This window comes from Euphorbia lathyris, chromosome 1 (genome assembly GCF_963576675.1).
Source record: "Euphorbia lathyris chromosome 1, ddEupLath1.1, whole genome shotgun sequence".
Classification (NCBI taxonomy): Eukaryota; Viridiplantae; Streptophyta; class Magnoliopsida; order Malpighiales; family Euphorbiaceae; genus Euphorbia; species Euphorbia lathyris.
The window spans coordinates 13,853,893-13,880,097 of record NC_088910.1 but is presented as its reverse complement, the minus strand read 5'-3'; the positions used below and the strand labels follow the sequence as shown (position 1 = coordinate 13,880,097).

The following is a 26,205-nucleotide window of genomic DNA, read 5'->3' as shown; positions in this document are numbered from 1 at the left end:
GACTGGATTATGCAGGTGATCTTATTCATATTTCAAGAGATTCGATGAAGTGATTATATCATTTTGATATTATATATAGACGACATGTTGGTAGCATGCCTAAACAAAGATTGTATGAAAAAATTAAAGAAATGAAGAACTTAGGACAACAAACATGATTTTAGGTGCCCAAATACACTAAGATTGAAATAATAGAAAGATTTGGGTTTGTCAAAAGAATTAGATCTTACGTCGACTGGATTATGCAGGTGATCTTATTCATATTTCAAGAGATTCGATGAAGTGATTATATCATTTTGATATTATATATAGGCGACATGTTGGTAGCAGGCCTAAACAAAGATTGTATAAAAAAATTAAAGAAATGAAGAACTTGGGACAACAAACATGATTTTAGGTACCCAAATACACTAAGATTGAAATAATAGAAAGATTTGGCTTTGTCAAAAGAATTAGATCTTACATCGACTGGATTATGCAGGTGATCTTATTCATATTTCAAGAGATTCGATGAAGTGATTATATCATTTTGATATTATATATAGACGACATGTTGGTAGCAAGCCTAAACAAAGATTGTATGAAAAAATTAAAGAAATGAAGAACTTGGGACAACAAACATGATTTTAGGTGCCCAAATACACTAAGATTGAAATAATAGAAAGATTTGGCTTTGTCAAAAGAATTAGATCTTACGTCGACTTGGATTATGAAAGTGATCGCGATAAAAGCAAATCCATCATATGATATAATGCTCACTTTTATTGGCAGAGTTGTAAGCTAGATTTCAAAACTACAATCAGTACAGATGACATTGGTGGAACTGGGGCACCAACAAGAGAATATTCCTTTATTCTAAGTGTCTTTTATCTAGCAAGGAATCCAACATTTCATTCCAATACAAAACATATTCAGGTTCGGTACTACTTCACTTGTAAGAAAGTTGAAGAATGAACATAGATATGAAAAATATTCAAACTAAAGAGAATCTGGCATATTTTATGACAAATACAGTCAGCACTAACACATTTATTTGGTGTTGATCTTCTAGTGGCTTAGTATAGACATATTAGCACGAATGGCAAGGAAGAAATAATGGTGTGAAAATTTATTGATCATGAATCAAATCTTCAAGTGAGAGATTGTGGTATTAATTATTATTTAATTAAAAAAGTAATATCTAATCATAGTTCTTGTAACCAATAATACTTTCTAGAATCTCAAATGAGGAGATTGACTAACACAAGATCTAGTGTAATTAGAGGGAAAAAAAAGGAGGTATGTTTTTAGGGCTTATTTTGACCCCGAGACTTCACGTCTGATAGGAGATTGACTAACACAAGATCTAGTGTAATTAGAGAAGATAATTAGGTGGGCTGCTAAAAGATTAGTTGTCTAATAATAAATGTAAATTATAACCATGTGTGAAAAGGAATTTGAAGAAGTCTCCATGAGAATAAAAACAAAAACTAGTTAAGTAGAGCATTGCCATGGAAGCTACGTGAGAATATCCTTCCTATGTCTGAGATCAGTATATAGGATCAACCTTCCTATGTTCTTTCAGTGTGGTTTCTTATTTAGTTTTTTTCATTTGAAGATTTTTTTTTTATCTGCCTCTGTAAATTGGAGGAGGTGCCTCAAACGCTTTACAACTTCAAAATCAAACTAATATCAGTACCTCTTTCAGTCCAAGGCTTAACAAATTTCAACGAAGGTGTGTATATTTTTCTCTTTTCAATATAGCAACGACATAAGATTAAGATGATTTGTAATTTTCCCAAAAATGTAATGAGAAAATCTGGAGAGACAATAAGATATCAGATTCTCTCCCTTACCTGCCCTGATGAACTCACTTAGATTTCAAGGGAATATTATATAATGGAACATTTCAGAATTACATGGAGTGATACCATTAAAAATGAGTTCTTTTAGATGCAATTTCATGTTCTAATTACCTTCCAACCTCTAGCGTTCTAGTCATGAAATACGACTTGAAATTGTACGTTAATGAAAAGAACTCATATTCCATTAACTGATGCTTGAAATTGCATCATATGTTAAACATTAGACATAAAATTGCAATTGTTTTGTACATGAAATCCCTTTTCCCACAATAACCATAGGACTGAACTCTAGTTTATCCCTAAGTTAGTGTTTTGCTATAGAAATATCTATATATCATTATAGTCGGGTAAATTATACTTACAGCCCTTTAACTTCGGCTTTACTTTCTTTATAGCTCCAGAACTGTTGTTGAACTTTGATGTTTACCAACATGAAAGTAAAGTAAACGAACTCAATATAACACTCTCAATGAAAAAAATCCAAGGATTAAAGTTGTTCAGAAACACATTTCCCTGCCTCACCTTATGGGAACTTTTTCAGAGATTCTCTGTCCTAGATGGGCGGAAACGGGAATCCATGACCAGTTGACACGGTTTCGATCACCTAGACCTTAATGACCATATAGTATTTGGTCATTCACCGTTAGATCTTGGCTTATTAGAATTCTAAGGTGGAGATTCTAAGTATCGCTTGGATTTAATAAGCCTAGATCTAACTGTAAATACAACCCTACTTACCTATATATATTAACCTAGTACTTGTCATATTTGCTCCTGCTTTTGCATGCTAATAATCAGTGCTAAGTCAATTCTGTCCTAGAAATCAGAAGATCATGGAGGGTGAGCAAAAGACAAAAAGTGATGAAGTTTCAGTTGATATAAACAAGTTAGTGCAGACCTTGAAGACGAAGACAGAAATGTTGGGATCATTGTCATCAGATTGCTGTATTTACAGAGTTTCCCCACGCTTTCGTGAGTTAAACAAGAAAGCATATACCCCACAAGTAGTTTCAATTGGGCCATTTCATCATGGAAAGCATGAACTCAGAGTAATGGAAGACCATAAAAGAAGGTATTTAGTTGATTTTCTTAAACGATGCAAGATAAACCTGGAGGAATACATTGGAAATATTCAGAAACTTGAGGAACCTTTGCGTGATAGTTATGCCGAAATCACTGAACATTCCAGGGAAGAATTTATGGAAATTATGGCAGTAGATGGTGCTTTCTTACTTGAGTACTTTCTGAAAGGTTTTTCTGGAGACTGCTCTAGTAATGATCGCATATGGCATAGACAACGGTTGGCTAATGATGTAAGGTATTGTTAGAACTATATATGTTAAAATACATGTAAATACACCTTTTATTCAATTTTGACTGTTTAGAGTGATTACTAGTTGAAAATCAAGTTGCATATTCATGAACAGGTGCAACCTGTTCACATTTATTTTACAATCGGCCCTCTCAACCTAGGCCAGTCCTGACTTATGCAAGTATTTTGCTTGTAACCGTGGCATGATTTGGCGCTCCTAACCTAGGCTGGTCATGTCTTTTACAAGCATTTTGCTTGTAACCATGGCATGATTTGGCGCTCCTAACCTAGACTGGTCATGTCTTTTACAGGCATTTTGCTTGTAACCATGGCATGATTTGGCGCTCCTAACCTTGGCTGGTCATGTCTTGTACAAGCATTTTTCTTACCGTGGTATGATTGATGTTCTCAACCCGGACCAGTCATACCTCGTTCACAATTGGACAAGTTTTTCCAAGATCCATTCATGACCGGCCCTCTTAACTTGTGCTAATTGTGCTTCAATTATTTCATGTCTTGTGCTAACTGATGATTTTTCATTCATGCACTTCCACTCTTATATGTGTTAGTTTTCTTCATAGCAATTCCTAACATGTTAATATCTAACAGGTTTGACATACTGATGATTGAAAATCAACTTCCCTTCTTCTTGCTTGAGTTCTTGTTTGAGCTACTTAAAAAGTCTCAAGTATATGCTGGACTTTCCTTGAAAGCAATAGTGGCAAAAGGTTTAATGGATGCAACGGGATGGGGCTGGTTAAAGGTCAACTATATCATGAATGGAGATAGGGAAGTAAAGCATCTTGTTGACTTTATAGGAATTTGCCTGCAGCCATCATCAGATGTACCATTGGTTATGAGAAGGGAATGTGAAAGTCTAACTACACCCACCATCTCGGAGCTACACCGAGCAGGAGTGAAGTTTAAACCCAGTTCAAGCAAGTGTTTGTATGACTTGAAGTTCAATAATGGGATTCTAGAAATTCCAAAAATTACATTGGCAGATAATGATGACATAGTTATGCGTAATTTACAGGCATTTGAGCAGTGCCATTTTCCTTACAAATATATGAATGATTATACTTGCATTATGGATATGCTTATTAACAATGAGGAGGATGTGGAATTACTGGTTCAAAATGGAATTATAGAAAATTGGTTGCAGGATAACCTTGCCGTGGCGGCTATGATCAATGATCTTGGCAACGGATGCATAGTAACGAGTGACAATTTCCATTTTGCTGGTCTTAGTCATGATCTCACTGCCTACTACAAGAAGCCTTGGAATAAGAGGAAGGCCACATTGAAGCAAAAGTATTTCAGCAATCCATGGACTGTCATCTCTGTTATTGCTGCTGCTTTTCTCTTGCTTCTTGCTATAATACAAACAGTAATGTCCACCCTTCAGATTGTTTAGCTTTAGCTATTCAAATTTTCGACATGGATTTATTGGGTAAATTATACCCATTGTCCCTCAACTTTTCTCTCACTTTTGTCACATACATGCGTCGTAAGAAGTTGAAGGACTAAATTAGACATTTACAAGATATGGTTATTGGTAGTTATTTCTGTTAGTAGAACTCGTTATTTTAGTGGGCTAGCTAATTTGTCTTGAATTTGTTATAACACACAGAGCTGGTGTGTAACCGTTTGGCAGACTCAGCTTACTATATAAAGGTCATGCTTTGCTATGCTACAACCATCAATGAGAAATATCTAAACATTATCCTCTTCATCTTTCTACTTTCTTTCTTTCTTTCTTTCTAGCTCTTATATTTCTTCTATTCTTTCCATTCTAATCTGCCAAAATTCTTAATTCCTGAAATTGGTATTAGAGATACTCGACCTCCGGCCATTTCATGAATGTTAAACAACTCTTATAGAAAAACTCATGCGCAGAAGAAACGAGCCAAGGCAGCCATGGAAACACTTGAACAACAATTGAAGGAGCTTATAGTCAGCTTCACGACCGTTAAGAGGCGACGACGGAGAAGTTGGAAAAAATGCAAGTTCAACTCAACGATGCTCAATCTGCGTATCACAAGAGAATGGATTCTATAATCCAAGAACAGAACCGGCTTAGGAAGGATCAAATGGCTTCTCATCAAGCTTTAGAGGATGTGATGCATAAATCCATATCCACCCTAGCCAAACTAATTCAACCAACCTCTGGTTTCATTCCATTCCCACAAAAACATTCAAACATTCTTGAATCCTCCCTATCACCACAGAAATTGCACACTTTTCAAGGGTGTCGAAGTAGTTGAATTTCAGGAATTCTGAGTAGACTGAAGATTGCAACTGGTACTGAAGTTCCATTCCTTAGAGGCTTTGTTAACGAGTCATCCTCTAAGTCAAGTATTATCCATCCTAAACTGCTCATAATTCCTATCATTAGCTTAAAGTTCCATAGAGCATAATTCCTATCATTAGCTTAACCCAAAGTATACTAAAGTTACCTCTATATTGAAATCTCCATCTGTGTTCTATTGATTTGAGTGAAATATTTTATAAAGGTTGAAAAGTTTTAAAATCACTCAACAGTTCGCAAACTATTCGAGTTTGATTCAGTCAAAGCTCGACTCGAATTCAGGATCTGCTCGAGTACTAACGAGTCTGAACTTCCTTAGGTTCGACTCGGAAACTATTTTTTAATTACTGTATATATTTCATTAGTTTTATTATATATATTTTTTTATTATTTTAAATTTTTCTTTCATTAATTATTATTTATTCATCACAATTCATAACTCACATAAGATTTAACATGTATGAGCGAAGTGGAGCTGCCATCATGAGTGTAATTCACCTTGGATTTGTTCTATATGTATTTATGTTCACTTTTATAAGATTTGTATGAAAATAAGCTATTTACAAGAATTTGAGTTCCATTTCTGCGCAAGATTAAATATTGGTACAGAAGCATAATTGCATGATTAAATTTTCTAGCACAAGTGTTGAAACAGATCACACAGCAATTGTGTTGTCAATCCACGAGGTGATCAATTGATCGATTTCTGGAAGTAATGCGTCCAGAGAAATCGAAATCAAGATCATATGCAGAAATATTGAGAGATTCAGTGTTGCACTCTGATTCAGAGGATTCCGGTGACAGTGGTGAGAGAAACGTAGACCGAAGATCGGAGTTACTTCAATATACTCGACGCAATCGCAATAGATCTTCAAATCGCGCAAATCAACAACAACTGGTAGAGGATTCAAGAAGCGATCGCAGTAGATCTTCAAATCGCGAAAATCAACAAACAGAGGATTCAACAATGGCAGGAACTGGAACTGTTCAGGTAACCAGTATTGATAATCCTAGTTTAATTTTAGGTAGTACGTTGTTAAATGGCAACAATTACATAGCCTGGAAGAGATCTATGGTGCTAGCCCTAAGCGCTAAGAGAAAATTAAAGTTTGTTCAAGAAGACACTAAACCTGCAGATGATTATGCAAAATGGAAATGGGATGATGATCTGGTTTTCTCATGGATTAGAAGTTCTTTGACTAAGGAGTTAGCAGATGTATTTTTGTTTACTAAATCCTCATTTTCCTTATGGAAAGAGATAGAACAGAGGTACGGTGAGAGTAATGGACCTCTGATCTATCAATTGAGGAAGGAGATTAGCAGTTTATCTCAAGGAAATCTGAGTCTTGTGGATTATTTTAACAAAATCAAGAGAAAATGGGATGAATTGGCTAAGATCAAACCATTACTGAGTTGCACTTGTGGAGAAGCTAGGAAACGAGCTCAGGATCAACTAGAAGAAGAACAGTTGATGCAATTTCTCTCAGGTTTACACATTGATTTTGACAATGTGAGAGAACAGATCTTGTTACAGGAGCCTTTACCTACAGTCAACAAAGCTTACTCAATGTTGATGAGAATTGAGAGGCAAAGGAGTGTTGCTAGTGATGCAAATGAGGAGTTTGTGAATGTTTCAGTGTCAAAGTCTCAGATTCACAAGTCTGGTGGTTCTAGCCACAAGAATGGGGGAAAGAAGTATCAGAATAGAGGACAATCTAATGACAGTAACAAAGAAGATAAGTTTTGCAAACACTGCAGAAAGTCTGGACATGAAAAAGCTTATTGTTTCAAGCTTGTTGGATATCCTGAGTGGTATAGGGGGAAGAAGATCACCACTGATTACAAGCAACAGGCAAATATGTCTAAGGAAGCATCAACTCCATTGGAAAATTCTGATTCTGAAAGTGAAGAAGAAGAATCTATGCAAATGATGGTGCAGAGAGAGGTGCAGAAGGCACTGAAGAACAAAGGAACCTCAGACAGCAAGAATAGCAAGAATCATGAATTTTCTGCTTTTGCTGGAATGAGTTCTGCAGGTATTGCACTTAAACTTAGTTCTGTGATGAAGAACAATGATGTTACCTGGATCATAGATTCGGGAGCTACTACTCACATGTCTTATAATGATAGCATGATGAGTAATGTTTCAAAACTACCAACACAACACAACACAGGAAGGTATTTTTACCTACAGGTGCATCACAGCTAGTGTCTAAAAAAGGAGATATTGCAGTGGATGCTAATCTCATGTTAAAGAATGTGCTTTATATACCTGAATTTAATTATCATTTACTGTCAGTGGGAAGATTATTACAAGATCAGAATATTAGCATTAGTTTTTTTGCTAAATTCTGTATTTTGCAGGACCAAACAAGTAAGAGAGTACTAGCTGTGGGGTTCATGGAACAAGGACTTTATGTTCTCACAAAGAAATCTTTCAATAAAGATGTGATAAAGGCATATAGTATATGTAGTAGACAAATAAATTGTAGCATGAATGTTACTTTTGTACTGGATGCAACTGTTTGGCATCACAGATTGGGGATTTGTCTAGTAGTGGTATGAAGCATGTAAAGCTCATACAAGATGGTGATATGAATAAAGCTTTAGATTTTGAGCATTGTGATATATGCTTAAGAAGTAAAGCAGTTAGGAAGCCTTTTTGTAACAGCCCAACAAGATCAATAAAATTGTTTGATTTAGTACACATGGATGTGTGGGGTCCTTACAAACAGGTTTCTTTAACCGGAGGTAGATATATGTTAACAATTGTTGATGATTATTCTCGAGCTTTGTGGATTGTGTTGTTTAAGTCTAAGGATCAGGTTACCAAGCTGATTGAGAATTTCACAAAATTGGTGGAAACTCAATTTGAAACAAGGATCAAGGCAGTTAGAAGTGACAATGGGACAGAGTTCACTTGTCAAGGTACACGGTTGTTGTTCAAAAAGTTGGGGATATTTCATCAAAAATCTTGCATTCATACTCCACAGCAGAATGGAGTAGTTGAAAGAAGACATAGAAGTCTCACAACAGTAGCAAGAGCTCTATTGAAGCAAGGCAGGTTACCTCAGAAATTTTGGGGAGAAGCCATGCTACATGCAACTTGTTTGATAAATCTTTATCCAACCAAGGTTTTGAACTGGAAAACTCCCTATGAGATGATGTATCAAAAGGAGCCCGATTATAACAAACTGAGAGTATTTGGTTGTGCTGCATATGCAGTAGATACAGATGCCAAAAGAGGGAAATTGGATGACAGATCAGTCAAATGTGTGTATTTGGGAGATTCACCAGGACAAAAGGGGTGGAAGTTATACAATCTCAAAACACACAAACTATGTGTATCCAGAGATGTACATTTTGTTGAAACCGACTTTGTATTTCTAATCCTTCTTTTATGTCTTCAGGTTTAGAAGAACAAAATAATGAATCTAGTACTAATAATAGTGCTGGAGCTGAGGAATTTTTAATTCCCATAACAGAAGCAGGGGAGTTTGCATACAGAGAGGAGAATGGTGTGCATCCTCAAGAAGAAAACATAACTCCAACAGTGGAAGAGACACCAGAAGATGAAGTAATTATTCCTCAGGAAGTTCATGAAAACATTCAGCAGCCAGTGTTGAGAAGATCCAGTAGGAGCACTAAACCACCAGCATGGACATCAGATTTTGTTGCCAAAATCACTACTAATGCTGGTCCTAGTAAAAAGAATGATGGAGATGCCAGATTTTAGTGACAACCATGCTGTTTTTTTGCTCAATGTATCCAAGATACCAGAATCTGGTTCATATGCTGAAGCTAGCAAAGATACAAACTGGGTACATACTATGAAGATGGAGATAGAAGCATTAGAGAAGAATGAGACATGGAGTATGTGCAAATTGCCAGCAGACAAGAAGGCAATTTCTTCCATGTGGGTACTAAAGGTGAAGTATAAAGCAGATGGGATCTTGGATAAGTACAAGGCAAGATTAGGGGCAAAAGGGTACAATCAGAAGTTAGGCATTGATTATCATGACAGTTTTGCACCAGTGGCAAAAGTAGTCACAGTAAGGATGCTTATTGCTTTAGCTGCAAACTTTCAATGGGAAATTTACCAAATTGATGTAAACAATGCTTATTTGCATGGTTACATTGAGGAGGAACTCTACATGGAGCCACCAGAAGGTTACAATGCCAAGCCAGGAGAAGTTTGCAGGTTAAGAAAGTCAATTTATGGCTTGAAACAAGCTGGGAGACAGTGGAATAAGATGTTCACAGATATTCTTGTGAACATGGGTTTTCATAGGTCTATTCATGACTACTGTATGTTCACTAAGAGGGTTGGTGAAGACTTGATTGTGTTGGTTGTCTATGTAGATGATGTTCTTATGACTGGAACTTCAACAAAAATGATTGAAGAAGTGAAGAGGGCACTAGATAAGGCATTCACGATTAAGGATCTGGGAATTGCTAAATACTTTTTGGGAGTAGAGTTAGCAAGATCAGAAAGAGGCTTTGTTTTGTCTCAACAAAAATACATAGTTGACATGATCAAGGAGGCAGGACTACACAATGCTGAAGCAGTTGCAAGTCCTTTGCCAAATGGGGTGGATTTCCTGGAAGACAGTTGATGAACGTTTTACGTATACGTGCATGTGAAGGCAAGTGTACCTTAGTCGTGTATCAAGTAATAAAATGAAAGTAGAGTATCATTCCCACGAGGATGGTGATTATAAGTACTAATCTCTTTTCTTACTATCTATTATTTAAACAACCGAAATGTAGAGTTTGTTGGACAACCAAGTTAAGACTTAAGCAAGAAATGAAATAAAAATTACACAAATTAAGTGAGAGATTACTTATAATAAAAGAAACTAAGGCTTCTAGCTTCACTTAACCTCTTTGCTTGGTAATAACACGTAACCTCTTTTAAGTTGTTTTATCCTTTTTAAGATGGCGATTTTTCTTATTAACTAATAGTTCTCGAGATCGGTTCTAAACTCTCGACTAATTACTTTCCCTTGGTCCGGCTCAAGTAATTAATCAAGAGAAGCATTAAGTTTTCTTATTTCCAAACCTTCGATTTATTACTTTCCCTTGGTCCGGCTTAAGTAATAAATCTAAGATTTGTAACAAAATTAAATCTAAACCTTTTTAACCTACTTTACCTTGGTCCGGCTAAAGTGATTACTTAAGATTCAAGAAAAACCGCTCAAGTAATTAGTTCTAAACTTTCAATTAATTACTTTTCCTTGGTCCGGCTCAAGTAATTAATCCAAAGAAGCATTAAGTTTTCTTATTTCCAAACCTTCGATTTATTACTTTCCATTGGTCCGGCTCAAGTAATAAATTAAAGATTTGTAATAAGATTTATGAAAAACCTTGGAAAACCAATAAGCCACACTAAATGATCATTAGGTCCAACTTATGAATTTCGATTAATCAATTTAATCACGGTCAATATAAATGATTAATTATATCCAAGTAGAGAGTTGGCTCATCTCCTACAAGCATTAAGAATCATAAGTTAGTTCTCCAAAAGGATAAAGATAACTTAAATAGGTTAAACGTAATTACCACATAATTAAGGTTAAGATCCACTTTTAGCCTTAGTTAAGAGGGGTTTAGCCCATCATTAGATTAAAACACATTTTAGAAAGATAGATAATAGAGTTCATATTAATAAAAGAGATTAAAGTTTAGAAGAAACCGTAGTGACGATTACCGAACGAACTTCTTCGGTAACTTGAAACTTACTTTTATTAGATGAACTTTTGCACAAACAATACTCTAACAACAATAAGAACAACACAAACAACTGATTCTTAAGGATAAGAATCAACAAAATAACATTATAGAGGGAAGAATTAAGCCTAAGCTTGGTGTGTCTTCAAATGGCACCCAAAGCCTCCTTTTATAGTAAAATGGTACACAAAATTCCAAAGAACAAGTCATCCTTATGGCCTCCCACTCCTTATCATCTGAATTTAGCATTTAAGAGAGCATGGGGGAAGATTTTAATAATTTAGGAGTTGAAATGTCAAAGGAATCTTAGGCTTCAACATATTCATCAACTTTGGTTAATTTTCTGGGCCTGATTCACTTCGAATTTGGAGATTATTATTATTAGACATTTGTTCATCTTTCTCTTAGCTTTCCAACGCATTTTGAATCGCCTCAATCCGAGTCCGTATGAGGGAGAAAAGTTGAAAATACGAAAATATGTCAAATCTGTCCTAGTGTGAACAATTAGACTCTTATCTTGCAGCACCTATCCGCGATGAAGTGCACGCTGGGTGTCACTAAAGATCCTCTTTTCTTGTCCTTTTTACTCCTGAATTGCCGCCTTAAGCCCCGACTTGGTTATTTGTATCGAAAACCTTGCGAAAGTGCCTAGAAAACACACAAAGTGGCTTAGATACATAAAATGAAGAAAAAAATACAAAAACCATCATTAAAATTTATTAAAATGGTATAAAATAACTAGTAATTAAATACTAAAAATGCTATAAATTACGACGATAACAACACCCCCAAACTTAAGCTTTGCTTGTCCTCAAGCAAAGAAAAGCTGAAAACAAATTTTATCGTCGAATAAGTTAACGTAAAGACAAGAATTATGTTAATCGAAAATGGACAAAAATTCTATATTCAAATCTCGGACTATTTCTTTGGATAAAATGATTTGTTTTTACACCCTTATTTTCCAAACAAACATTTTTCACTGTGTTGAATAAAATTGAACCAATTTAAACACCTCGCATGGAAGTCACTCTTACGCTCAAGTGTTTAGGGCATTAAATTTTCGCTCAAATCCGATAAAAACACTAACTATTAAAAATTTGCATGGTCATCCAAATCTTTACCAAACACGACTGACTATAAACACGATCAAAAGGTCTTTAACGGGTTGTAACGTTGGTTGAGGGTAAAGGTATGGAGAAAAGGAAATTTGTGGGTAAATAAATTCACGGGTAATTATTTGATAGATTCTCAAGAGAGATTTTCTCTTTCAGAAATTCAAAATTTTGTAACGGAAATCTCTCTTTTATTTTTATTTATATATATGATACTATATATTTTTATTTATATATATATTTTTTTTTCTCTTTTTTTTTGACTTTATATATAAATATCAATATGAATTTTATTTATATGTATATATATATAGAAAGTATGAAATATACGAAAATAGAGAGGTATAACCGTTATATATCGGTAGAAGTGTTTGTCTGAATTTCGTATTTATTGTGAATCATCATCTCAAGCATATTGGTTACTAATTACCCATAAATTTAGGGGGAACAAAAATGGTATTTATGAAGGAAATGTGGCTTGTAACGTGGTGAAATGAATGGAATGTCTAGGTTCGAATGGGTGAACGACGGAAAATATGTTTAAGGTGGGCTATCATTTTGAGTATGAAATGTGGGGGTAAAACAAGGAAGGCCTTAATCATGTCGTGTTTTGAGCTAGACGCGTGAGGTTTTGACCGGTATTTGATGCAAATTCTCAAGTTTCGTGTAATAATGGAACACTCGTGAGAAAAAAAATGAAGCATTAGTGAATGCTTTTTAAATTAGGCTCAAAAACTCACTTTGGAAAGGTAATGTGTGCCAATTAACTCAATTTTATTCCTCAAAATGTAAATGTCGATTTGTTAAATACTGAGTGAAATCAAAAAAAAAATTTACGTATTCAAAATAGTCCAAAATTCGTTTACAAAATTTAAGATTTTCAAATAAAGTTTCATCCTATCAAAATTTAACATTTATTCTAAACAAAATTTTGTTTGATTTTCTTGTTCGATTAAAGCAAAACTTTAGAGTGGGGTTTTTATTCAAAATTATTTAACAAAAATATTTATTTAAAAGCTAAATAAAGATAGTAAAAATAAAGAGAAAAATAAAGGTGGTGAAAATAAGGTGCAAAATAACACCAAAGTAAAAATAAAGTGTAAAACAACATTAAAATTAGAGGTACGTCACACGACTGAAACAAAAGTACGAAAATAACAATAAAAGAGAAAATAAAAATAACATTCTATCCTTTACTCCCATCCCCCATTAGTGTAGCATTTAGTCCCGAAATGCGAAATAAAAACTAACACTAACGTAGAAAGTAAAGGATAGAAGGACTCCCTGTCGAAGGCAACTGTGAGGATTATAGTGTGTGGGGTTGATTGGAGGTAGAAATTAAATGATTAATGGAGGTTATCGCTGGAAAAGTCGCCGGAGATGGATGGACGGCTGCGCTGCAAAATAAGAGAGAAGAAGTTAGAAATAAGGAAGAGAACAAAAGTGGGGCATTAAGCCCTCCTAATCACCCACCTCGTCGAGCTTGATCCCAACCTCGTCGAGGTCGGGATGCACCTCGTCGAGGTGATGAGTTCTAGAGACTTGCAAAGTCTCTGGAACTTTACACTTCGACGAGGTGATGTTCACCTCGTCGAGGTGAGGGGTTCTAGAGACTTGCAAAGTCTCTGGAACTTTACACTTCGACGAGGTGATGTTCACCTCGACGAGGTGTACCTGTAGCCTCTTTTTTTTTTTTTTTTAAGATGAAAAATAAAACGAAAATAAAATTGAAATAAATATATATTATAAAAGTAAGAGTGAAAGTTGAGATAAAGAGGTTAGAAATATCGGGTTGCCTCCCGACAAGCGCTAAGTTTAACGTCGATCAGCTCGACGTTATTGAGTGGCTAGTTGCTCGTGGTCGGGGCATTGAGGTATACGACGGAATCGTTCATGCTTGTGTCTCCGGTCTCATATAGTTTCACTCATTGTCCGTTTACTTTGAATGGTGCCACACCTTCTCGTTGAACCGTGACCACTCCCGAAGGGGATGTTTCGGTTACTTCATACGGCCCGTGCCATCTCGACTTTAGCTTACCGGGAAAAAGTCGTAACCGAGAGTTGTATAGAAGAACTTTATCCCCCGGTTTGAATGTTCGCGGAATGATATGCTTGTCATGCCAACGTTTTGTCCGTTCTTTATATAATCTCGCGTTTTCATATGACGAAAGACGGAATTCATCGAGTTCGTTGAGCTGCATCAAACGTTTTTCTCCTGCAGAACACATATCAAAATTTAAAAACTTGAGAGCCCAAAACGACTTGTGTTCTAGCTCTACGGGTAGATGGCATGCTTTTCCGAAAACTAGACGATACGGTGAGGCACCTATAGGGGTTTTAAAAGCCGTCCTATAAGCCCACAAAGCATCGTCTAACTTAATCGACCAATCATTTCGGGATGAATTTACCGTTTTTTCTAAAATACTCTTTAATTCCCGGTTTGATATTTCAACTTGACCACTTGTTTGGGGATGATACGGGGTGGTTACCCGATGGGTGACTCCGTATTTCGCCAACAATTGGTCAAATTGCTTGTTGTAAAAGTGCGTGCCACCATCACTAATGATCGCTCGGGGTGTTCCGAATCTAGTGAAAATGTTTTTCTTTAGGAACTTCGTAACCACCCGAGCATCATTAGTAGGTGAAGCAATCGCCTCTACCCATTTTGATACGTAATCTACTGCAACAAGCACAAACTGGTTACCAAATGAATTCGGAAAAGGACCCATAAAATCAATGCCCCACACATCAAAAATTTCACAAACCAATATACTCGATAGGGGCATTTCGTGTCTACGTGATATGTTACCCGTTCGTTGACACTTATCGCAAGATTTTACGAACTCAAATGCATCTTTAAAGATCGTAGGCCAATAAAACCCACACTGTAAGACTTTGGCAGCCGTGCGGTTTGGACCGTGGTGGCCACCGGGTTCACGTGAGTGACAAAACTCAAGTATAGATTTTACCTCTTCTTCTGGGATACACCTACGAATCACATTGTCTCCACAAACCTTAAAAAGGAAAGGCTCATCCCATAGATAGTGCTTTGCATCAGCGAAGAACTTACGTCTTTGTTGGTATGTGAGCCCGTGAGGAAGTATATTACCTGCTTGAAAGTTTGCGAAATCGGCGAACCATGGTAGTGTTGATACGCTAAACAACGATTCATCTGGAAAGAACTCCTTGATCTCTCTTTGCACGTCGGTTCTATGTGGTTCAAACTCCAATCGTGAAAGGTGATCGGCAACCACATTAGCTACCCCTTTCGTGTCTCGTATCTCCAAATCAAATTCCTGGAGTAGGAGAACCCATCTGATCAATCTCGGTTTTTCATCCTGTTTAGATAAGAGATATTTTAGTGCGGAATGATCAGTGTAAATGATAACTTTTGAAAGCACAAGATAAGAACGAAATTTATCAAAAGCGAAAACAATTGCTAGTAGCTCCTTTTCGGTTGTTGTATAATTTTGTTGTGCTTCATTCAACGTCCTACTAGCAAAGTATATCGGTTGAAAATTCTTATCTTTTCGCTGTCCCAAACATGCTCCAACTGCCAAATCGCTAGCGTCACACATTAGTTCAAAAGGTAAACTCCAATCAGGACTAATCATTATTGGTGCATCAATTAACTTTTCTTTCAATAGTTCAAAGGCGGATAAGCATTCTTTAGAAAAGTTGAACTCAACATCTTTCATCAACAGTTTGGTCAATGGCTTTGAAATTTTCGAGAAATCTTTTATGAAACGCCTATAGAATCCTACATGTCCTAGAAAGCTTCGGATAGCCTTAACAGAATTAGGCGGTGGCAAATTTGCAATCACCTCCACCTTCACCGGATCTACTTCTATGCCTTGACATGATACTTTATGGCCTAGAACAATCGATTCATTAACCATAAACTGACATTTTTCCCAATTTAGAATCAAATTAGTATCTTCACATCTTTTAAGCACTAGTTCCAAATTATGCAAGCAACTATCAAATGTTTTTCCAAACACGGAAAAATCGTCCATGAAAACCTCCATGAAGTTTTCAATCATGTCATCAAAAATTGCCATCATGCACCTTTGAAAGGTAGCCGGGGCATTACATAATCCGAAAGGCATTCTACGATAGGCAAAAGTTCCATATGGACATGTAAAAGTTGTTTTCTCTTGGTCGCTTGGAGCAACCGGGATTTGCATGTATCCGGAATAGCCATCTAAATTACACATATAAGCATGTCCCGACAATCTTTCAAGCATTTGATCGATGAAAGGTAAAGGAAAATGGTCTTTCCGAGTGGCATCATTCAATTTTCGGTAATCAATACACATGCGCCACCCGGTTACCTTTCTTACCGGGATTAGTTCATTTTTTTCATTAGCTTGAACAGTTATACCTCCCTTTTTAGGTACGACTTGTACCGGACTTACCCAACTACTATCCGAGATTGGATAGATGATACATGCATCAAGGAGTTTTAGAATTTCAGTTTTCACCACTTCCTTCATGCTTGGGTTTAGGCGTCTTTGAGGTTGGGCCGTCGGTTTAACTTGTTCTTCCATGAAAATTTTGTGTGTGCAAATAGAAGGACTTATTCCTTTGATGCCCGCCAATGTCCATCCGAAGGCTTTCTTGTGATCTTTGAGCACATTAATCAATTTCTCTTCCATTTCACCTGTCAAAGAAGAAGAAATTACAACAGGTAAGTTTGATTTTTCACTTAAAAATGCATATTTCAAATGAGATGGTAAGGGTTTAAGGTCTAATTCGGGTGGCTCTTCCAATGATGATTTGGGCCTCGGTTTGTCCCCTCGAATGATTTTCTCATATTGGTCACGGATCCACATGCAATCCTCGGGGTCATAAGTCAAATTGGCAATTTTTCGATCTATCACGACCTCCTCTTGATTTAACCCGAGACCATTTAACATTACTTTTTCCAATGGGTCTTCACACATGTCATTCTGAAAAACATCTTTAACAACTTCGTCTGTTATATCAAGAAAGTTACAATGGTCAATATTGTCGGAAGGATATTTTAAAGAATTGAAAACATTGAAAATCACTTCCTCATCTTGTAACCGGAGAATTAATTTTCCTTGTTGCACATCTATAAGTGTTCTCCCGGTTGCTAGAAAAGGACGACCCAAAATTATCGGGACTCGATCATCCTCCTCCATATCAAGAACAATAAAATCAGCCGGAAAGATGAATTTATCCACTTTAACCAACACATCTTCTACAAACCCTTTGGGGTATGCAAGAGAACGGTCGGCTAATTGTAAGGAAACCTTAGTGGGTTTCGGCTCTCCTAAACCCAATTTTCGAAAGATACTTAATGGCATGAGATTTATGCTTGCTCCAAGATCACATAGAGCTCTTTGGAAATACATACCACCGATAGTACACGGGATAGAGAAACTTCCCGGGTCCTTCAATTTGGGTGGTAGTTTATTGAGTAGGATAGCCGAACATCCTTCCGTTAATTTCACTGTTTCATTATCCTCCAATTTTCTCTTTTTGGAAAGTATATCTTTTAAAAATTTAGCATACATGGGCATATTTTCCAAGGCTTCCGCAAACGGAATATTTATATGTAATTTCTTGAAAATGTCGAGAAATTTGGAGAATTGCTTTTCTTGTTTCTCCTTGTTCAACCTTTGGGGAAATGGAATTTTTGTTTTGTAAGGTTGAACAAGTGGATCCGCAAAAAGCTTTGGAGGAGATGAATCTTGAGGTTTAGAAGTACTTACCTCATCTGTGGTATCTTTTACCTGTTTGCTCGGAGCCGATTGTAACTCTTTGTTGTTTCTCAATGTGATGGTTTTCACATGCTCCCTTGGGTTTGTTTCCGTGTTGCTTGGAAGGGATCCCATAGGACGTTCGGATATGGCTTTTGCTAATTGGCTTATGCTCGTTTCAAGCCCTTTTGTAAACGTCTCTTGATTTCTCTTCCACTCCTCCATACCTGCAAGACGAGATTCCATTTTTGCAAGAATTGTTACAATAGCCGAAGCTTCATCACCAACATTTCTCTTTTCATTAGGATTAAATCCGGGTGGAGGTCTTTGCGGATTTTGCACATTTTGATTATTAGTCCATGAGAAATTAGGGTGATTTCTCCAACCATTATTGTATGTGTTGGAATAAGGATTAGATTGCTTAAAATTTCCCACAAAGTTTGCACTAGCGGTATCCCCAAGGAATGGGTTTGCCGCTTGACAATCCTCACTCTTATGTCCATTTAAACCACATAAATCACACAAATTATTTTGGTTCAAATTAGCCATTAATAGATCCAATTTTTTATTTAACTCATCAATGCCGGATCTTGATGACGAATCAACCAAATATGTTCCCGCTCTTGTTTCCAGGTTTTTCTCCGCTTGCCAATGAGAGCACCTTTCCGCCAATTCTTGGATTAAATCATAAGCCTCCGTTTGGGTCTTTTTAAGGATGTTTCCACCTGCGGCGGAATCAATTGTGGCACAGTTAGCGGAAGATAAACCATTATAGAAAATACTAACCTGTTGCCACTTCTCAAATCCATGATGTGGGCATTTCTTCAATAGTCGACAGAATCGCTCCCACGCATCATATAATGTCTCTCTCTCGGTTTGGCGAAAAGAACTTATCTCGTTTTTGTACATCGCCGTTTTAGATGGAGGGAAGTACTTAGCTAAGAATTTCTTAACTAACTCATCCCATGTCCCAATGGATCCGGCCTCGAGAGAATCCAACCAGTCAGCTGCATCATCCCTTAAAGAAAAAGAAAACAATTTTAGTTTAATAGCTTCTGGTGGTACCCCATTTTGCTTAAGCATAGAACAATGTTTAACAAATTTATTTAAATGGGAGTTTGGATCTTCTCTCGGATCTCCGCCAAATTGACCGGAGTTTTGTATAAGTTGGATCATTGCCGGCTTGATCTCGAAGTTGTTTGCTCCAATGGTAGGTTCCACGATACTTGAATTCATGTCCAAACGGTTCGGAGTGAGTAGATCCATGATGGAACGTTCCTCTTGCGCCATGTTTGCTCTTCGATTAGCCAAGTTCCTGTGAAAAGTACGCTCAATTTCAGGATCGGGCAATAATAAAGGCCAACTTAAACTTCTTGTGTTCATAAAAACAACAAAAATAAAAGAAAATAAAACGTCTAAATTAATAGAAGCTCGACTAGATTAATATTATAATTCTACTATCCCCGGCAACGGCGCCAAAAACTTGATGAACGTTTTACGTATACGTGCATGTGAAGGCAAGTGTACCTTAGTCGTGTATCAAGTAATAAAATGAAAGTAGAGTATCGTTCCCACGAGGATGGTGATTATAAGTACTAATCTCTTTGCTTACTATCTATTATTTAAACAACCGAAATGTAGAGTTTGCTGGACAACCAAGCTAAGACTTAAGCAAGAAATGAAATAAAAATTACACAAATTAAGTGGGAGATTACTTATAATAAAAGAAACTAAGGCTTCTAGCTTCACTTAACCTCTTTGCTTGGTAATAACACGTAACCTCTTTTAAGTTGTTTTATCCTTTTTAAGATGGCGATTTTTCTTATTAACTAATAGTTCTCAAGATCGGTTCTAAACTCTCGACTAATTACTTTCCCTTGGTCCGGCTCAAGTAATTAATCAAGAGAAGCATTAAGTTTTCTTATTTCCAAACCTTCGATTTATTACTTTCCCTTGGTCCGGCTTAAGTAATAAATCTAAGATTTGTAACAAGATTAAATCTAAACCTTTTTAACCTACTTTACCTTGGTCCGGCTAAAGTGATTACTTAAGATTCAAGAAAAACCGCTCAAGTAATTAGTTCTAAACTTTCGATTAATTACTTTTCCTTGGTCCGGCTCAAGTAATTAATCCAAAGAAGCATTAAGTTTTCTTATTTCCAAACCTTCGATTTATTACTTTCCCTTGGTCCGGCTCAAGTAATAAATTAAAGATTTGTAATAAGATTTATGAAAAACCTTGGAAAACCAATAAGCCACACTAAATGATCATTAGGTCCAACTTATGAATTTCGATTAATCAATTTAATCACGGTCAATATAAATGATTAATTATATCCAAGTAGAGAGTTGGCCCATCTCCTACAAGCATTAAGAATCATAAGTTAGTTCTCCAAAAGGATAAAGATAACTTAAATAGGTTAAACGTAATTACCACATAATTAAGGTTAAGATCCACTTTTAGCCTTAGTTAAGAGGGGTTTAGCCCATCATTAGATTAAAACACATTTTAGAAAGATAGATAATAGAGTTCATATTAATAAAAGAGATTAAAGTTTAGAAGAAACCGTAGTGACGATTACCGAACGAACTTCTTCGGTAACTTGAAACTTACTTTTATTAGATGAACTTTTGCACAAACAACAATAAGAACAACACAAACAACTGATTCTTAAGGATAAGAATCAACAAAATAACATTATAGAGGGAAGAATTAAGCCTAAGCTTGGTGTGTCTTCAAATGGCACCCAAAGCCTCTTTTATAGTAAAATGGTACACAAAATTCCAAAGAACAAGTCATCCTTATGGCCTCCCACTCCTTATCATCTGAATTTAGCATTTAAGAGAGCATGGGGGAAGATTTTAATAATTTAGGAGTTGAAATGTCAAAGGAATCTTAGGCTTCAACATATTCATCAACTTTGGTTAATTTTCTGGGCCTGATTCACTTCGAATTTGGAGATGATTATTATTAGACATTTGTTCATCTTTCTCTTAGCTTTCCAACGCATTTTGAATCGCCTCAATCCGAGTCCGTATGAGGGAGAAAAGTTGAAAATACGAAAATGTGTCAAATTTGTCCTAGTGTGAACAATTAGACTCTTATCTTGCAGCACCTATCCGCGACGAAGTGCACGCTGGGTGTCACTAAAGATCCTCTTTTCTTGTCCTTTTTACTCCCGAGTTGCCGCCTTAAGCCCCGACTTGGTTATTTGTACCGAAAACCTTGCGAAAGTGCTTAGAAAACACACAAAGTGGCTTAGATACATAAAATGAAGAAAAAAATACAAAAACCATCATTAAAATTTATTAAAATGGTATAAAATAACTAGTAATTAAATACTAAAAATGCTATAAATTACGACGATAACAACAGTCCACAAATCACTAATAGTGATCAATACAGAAGAATAATAGGGAAGCTATTGTACTTGGGATTCACTAGACCAGACATTAGCTATTCAACACAACAATTGAGTCAGTTTTTACAAAAACCTACACAGGTACATTTCAATGCAGCACTACACGTTTTGAAATACCTGAAAGGTACAACAGCTATGGGATTGCTATATCCAAAGCAATCTAATATTGCTTTAAGGGCATTCTGTAAGAATGATTATGATGATCAAATACAAAGAGAAAATTTGAGGATGAAGGGCTTTAGTGATGCTGACTGGGCAAGATGTAAGGAAACTAGAAGATCAGTGGGTGGGTATTGTATTTTCTTGGGAGATTCTCTCATCTCTTGGAAGGCCAAGAAGAAACCTACTATAAGTAAGTCATCTGCAGAGGCAGAGTACAGGGCAATGGCAACAACCTCTTGTGAAGTTAAATGGATCACATACTTACTGAAAGAATTACAGCTAGCAGTAGAAAAGCCAATACCTTTATATTGTGACAACACAGCAGCAATACACATTGCTGAGAATCCAGTCTTTCATGAAAGGACTAAGCATCTAGACATTGACTGTCATATAGTAAGAGAACACATACAAAGTGGACTGCTGAGCACTCCATTTGTAGACTCAGGGTAACTAAGCCACTCAATTACAAGCAGATGCTACCAGCAATTGAGAAGATGGGCATAGTTCAATTACAGCAGATAAATAAAGTCAAAAAGTGAAGTTTTTTTTACAGAACAATTGCAGTTGTGAAGAGGGGGTGTTGAAACAGATCACACAGCAATTGTGTTGTCAATCCACGCTGTTAATTACTAACAGATTTTGGTTTATTTCTAGTTAGTGTGAAATGTCTATCTTACCACTGTAACAGGCTATATAAGCAATTGTAATGTTTACCGCAAAGATAAGAGAAAATAGACACTTTTGATTCTCTCGATTCTTTCTATCGATTCTTGTTGAATAACAAGATTTCTTGCTTATCTAAATTGCAAAGTATCCCTAAATGATAAATGTCAAGGATACTAGCAATACAACTCCCCAAATATGTTGCTAGACAGCCTCCCAAACAATGCTAACCAAGTGTACGAGCTTAGTTAGACAAGCAAGGGAATGGATCTCGCACAATGATGTGAGGAAAATCCTCTCTTTGCAAGGCTTTAACTATGTCATCTATCACATTACAATATTAACCTATTTATAGGCCAAGCACCAACCTACAGAATGGATAAAATCAATTTCATCCTAGGATTGAGGTTAAATGCCTTGAATTTTCCTAGAGGCGGTTGATTGGCAGGCGTAGAGGTAAATTCTGGGGCGCCTCTACACTTCTGGAAGGTTCTAGCCTAGTTTGGTAGGCGCTGGTGGCCAGTAGGCGAGAGCCTTTTGGCCTGTTCCCAAAGATTCTCGCTCATGCTTGCACATTCTTGCTGAACCTCGTCCCATCTAGCCCATTCTCACCATAGGGAAGCTTTTAGGATCTTCTAGGAGTGATTTGGAATGGTAATGTTGAATGAGATATACCATTGTCTGGTCCTCCCACGCCCAGATTTGGTATAACAACTACTATAGGGGGCTGGCACTACTCCACTCAGGCGACCAGCCAGATGGGTTACTAACACGGGCCCGTTGTGGGGATTTTACCGCGGTTTCTGACATAAAGTATGGAATAAATTCTCTGGCACAAGTATCCTTCCTAACATATATATTTGTGCATTCAACCAAATCACCATATGCATTATAAGAAAGTAGAATTCAACTCCTTACATTAGAAAAGGAAAGAGCATGTTGAATTTTGTTGCTATTCCATGAAGAAGCTGAAGTTTCAACTACTTGGTAACAGATACTGGCATAAACGTCTCGACAAGCTGCATAATATCAATTCAATATGTCACCTTTGGACTTGTAATTGAAATATGAAGTTATTGATCTTTATCAGTTGGGCCTGTTTATTAGTATACGGTTCCATACTGCTCTTGTAAATTGTAATGTCCAGTGAACACTTTTCAAAAGTCTCATAGTTGTTAGAATTAGTAGACTTACGTTGCTTATGTTATAAGTAGCAGAAGGGAAGAATCAGTAGGAGTGTTGAGTGGAGGATTCTCAAGCTTAGGTTGAGGTAGAAATAGGTTAAGTGCATAAGGAGGATGGTACTCTCTTCTGACTTAGTATTTTTGTAAAAGGTTTGAGCTCTATCCGTTAAAGAGTTCAGTAGTGAAAAATCTCAGAAGACGGTATTTTGAGAACTAGACGTAGGCTGGAGACCGAACTAGGATAATCCCTTCTGAGTATCTTTCTATCCCTTTACCTTATAGTTACTACTGATATAACTACTCTAAATATCTATCGCATACATCATAACTCCGGCCATACTTGACTTGTGCATAAATCTATATATTTGGCTTAAGCTTTCCTCATAGACTCTATTAAAGAGTCATTCTCTGAGTCGGGAAATTATCAAGAGCAAAAACAATCTCAGTATATAGAGGTGCTGATAAGCCTTAGTAGACTGAAGATTGCATCTGATACTGAAGTTCCATTCCTTAGAGGCTTTGTTAACGAGTCATCCTCGAAGTCAAGTATTATCCATCCTAAACTGCGCATAATTCCTATCATTAGCTTAAAGTTCCTTAGAGGCTCTGTTAAAGAGCCATTCTCTGAGTCTAGGAATTCTCAGGAGCAGAATCAATCTCAGTAGACAGAAGTGTTGAAAAGCCACGATATACTAAAGTTACTTCTGATACTAAAATCTCTTTCTGTCTTCTATTGATTTGAGTGAGATATTTTATAAAGGTTGAAAATTTATAAAATCACTCAATAGTTCGCAAACTATTTGAGTTCAATTCGGTCAAAGCTCCATTCGATAAAGCTCGACTCGAATTCAGGATCAGCTTGAGCACTAACGAGTCTGAGCTTCCTTAGATTTGGTTAGGAAGCTCATGAACATATTCGATTATTTTTTTATTACTATATATATATATATATATCATTATTTTAAATTTTTCTTTTATTAATTATTATTAGTTATTCACCACAATTTATAACTCAAATAAGATTTAACCTATAAGAAAAATGACACATAAAAAGCTTTGTCCTTTGACCTTTAACCTTTAACCTTTAATTAGAAAATCATGTATTGATAAAGAATATAAGAGCATCTCCACAAGTCTTTTAGTTTGTCTTTTAAGTTAAAATTTGAAGAGGGAGAGTTAAAAATCAGCTCCAACGGACTCTTAATGACTCCTCAAATCACTATGAATCTCTCAATCCTCTCTATTAATAGTGAGTCTCTCTCTCTGCTCTTAGTGACTTCTTATTTCATTTTTTATTACCAATTTATTATTGAAGAGTTGATCTCTTCTCACTATTGGTAAATATAACAATAATTAATAATTTTAATGATAAAATAATAAATAAGGGATAAATATAAGAAATATTATTGGAGATAACATATATTAGCCATTCTTAAATCACTAACAATCAATTATTTATATTATTTTTAAAGGGTGGACTAGGGATCTCTTGAAGATGCTCTAATACATTATAAACTTTAATATATATTTCACTATTTTAAATTTTTTTGTGAGTTTGGTTTTTCGATAATGAGTAGTGTTTAATAGTATTAAATCTCGACCATAACATGTGATTGATTGTTTAAATATTTTAAAAGGTTAATTACACGCAGATGCTATGTGGTTACACAGATTTACAGATTGGTACTTGTAGTATTTTTCTTTACAAACGCAACCATGTGTTTGCAAAATTTTGCATTTTTTTCTTTACCAAATTTTGCATTTTGCAACCATGGAATCATATTTTTAATTTTTCAAAATTATTATTTTTGGAGTTTTCTCTTTCTAAACATTAACTTTCTCTCTCATTAAAAACACCACCTAAATGACCTAAAACCTAAAAAGTTGAAGAATTAAAGTTACTTAAAATATCATTTAACTCTTGAAACTTTTCATTTTGAGGTCGTTATCGTTCAAATTCTAACAAATTGAACCCAAATACAAAATTTTACAAACCATAGGGTTGCGTTTGCAAAAAAAAAATAAATACCATAGATACCCATTTGCAAATCAGCAAAACCACAAAGTATCTATATGTAATTAACCTTATTTTAAATTCATATAAAGTATGTTATAAGACTTGTTTTTTTTTCCCCACAATAGTTATTCTCTGCATGCTCGTTAACGGGTCGATAAAAACTCGGCTTGATCAAAACTCAGTTTAGAATGTTCCACTCTAGATATTAACAAGCCAATAACGAGTTTACCTAAGTTCGGATACGGCTTGACTCATTTGTACCCTACTTATGATATCCACATTTAGAAAATTATTAGTACACAATTTCTGAACCAAAAATAAAAAGGTGTAATGGTTATCACCAACCCTTATCTCCATTCATTTAATGGAAGCAAAAAAACACACACTCAGTTTATTATTGCTCTTCTTATCTCCATACATTACATTAACTGATTTGATGGAATTGCTCTACTTTTCTCCGTACATTACATTATTTATTGGCATTATACTATTTGTCTCTCCAACTCAACTAAGCTTCAAAATCAATTAGAACCCTAAACTATCAAAATTATTAATCAGATCCCTGAACTAGTAAAAATCGTCAATTGGATCCTCATCGTATTTTAAAATCAGAAAATGTGACAATTGAATATAAACTGTAATAATCTCTGTGTTAGTTCCAAAATGGGTTTGGGAAAGAGGGTATTCAACCGAAGGATTGATAGACTTCAATTAATGATT

At 35.8% G+C, this 26,205-nt stretch overlaps 1 protein-coding gene and 1 non-coding gene across 5 annotated transcripts; both read left to right on the top strand.

Moving 5' to 3' along the window:
• The first annotated feature begins 1,580 nt into the window (after positions 1-1,580).
• LOC136217063 (putative UPF0481 protein At3g02645) lies at positions 1,581-4,598 on the top strand. 4 transcript variants are annotated; one of them, XM_066003865.1, is made up of 3 exons: positions 1,581-1,714; positions 2,675-3,162; positions 3,766-4,598. In XM_066003865.1, exons 2-3 carry the CDS (start codon positions 2,678-2,680, stop codon positions 4,571-4,573), a joined length of 1,293 nt encoding a protein of 430 aa, XP_065859937.1. In that variant the 5' UTR covers positions 1,581-1,714; positions 2,675-2,677; the 3' UTR covers positions 4,574-4,598. The 4 variants fall into 4 exon arrangements, with proteins under 4 accessions (XP_065859937.1, XP_065859812.1, XP_065859749.1 ...); XM_066003740.1 differs by having other exon boundaries at positions 2,672-3,162; XM_066003677.1 differs by having other exon boundaries at positions 2,665-3,162.
• Positions 4,599-18,840: 14,242 nt separating this feature from the next.
• On the top strand, positions 18,841-18,947 carry LOC136216234 (small nucleolar RNA R71). The gene has a single exon (XR_010683228.1). It is a non-coding gene; the product is annotated as a small nucleolar RNA R71 (small nucleolar RNA).
• The last annotated feature ends 7,258 nt before the right edge of the window (positions 18,948-26,205 follow it).

Excerpts from the sequence above, each read along its gene's own strand:
- LOC136217063 (XM_066003865.1), top strand. The coding sequence starts at position 2,678 with ATGGAGGGTGAGCAAAAGACAAAAAGTGATGAAGTTTCAGTTGATATA. Across the intron at positions 3,163-3,765 it reads CGGTTGGCTAATGATGTAAG|GTTTGACATACTGATGATTG; the intron begins GTATTGTTAGAA and ends AATATCTAACAG.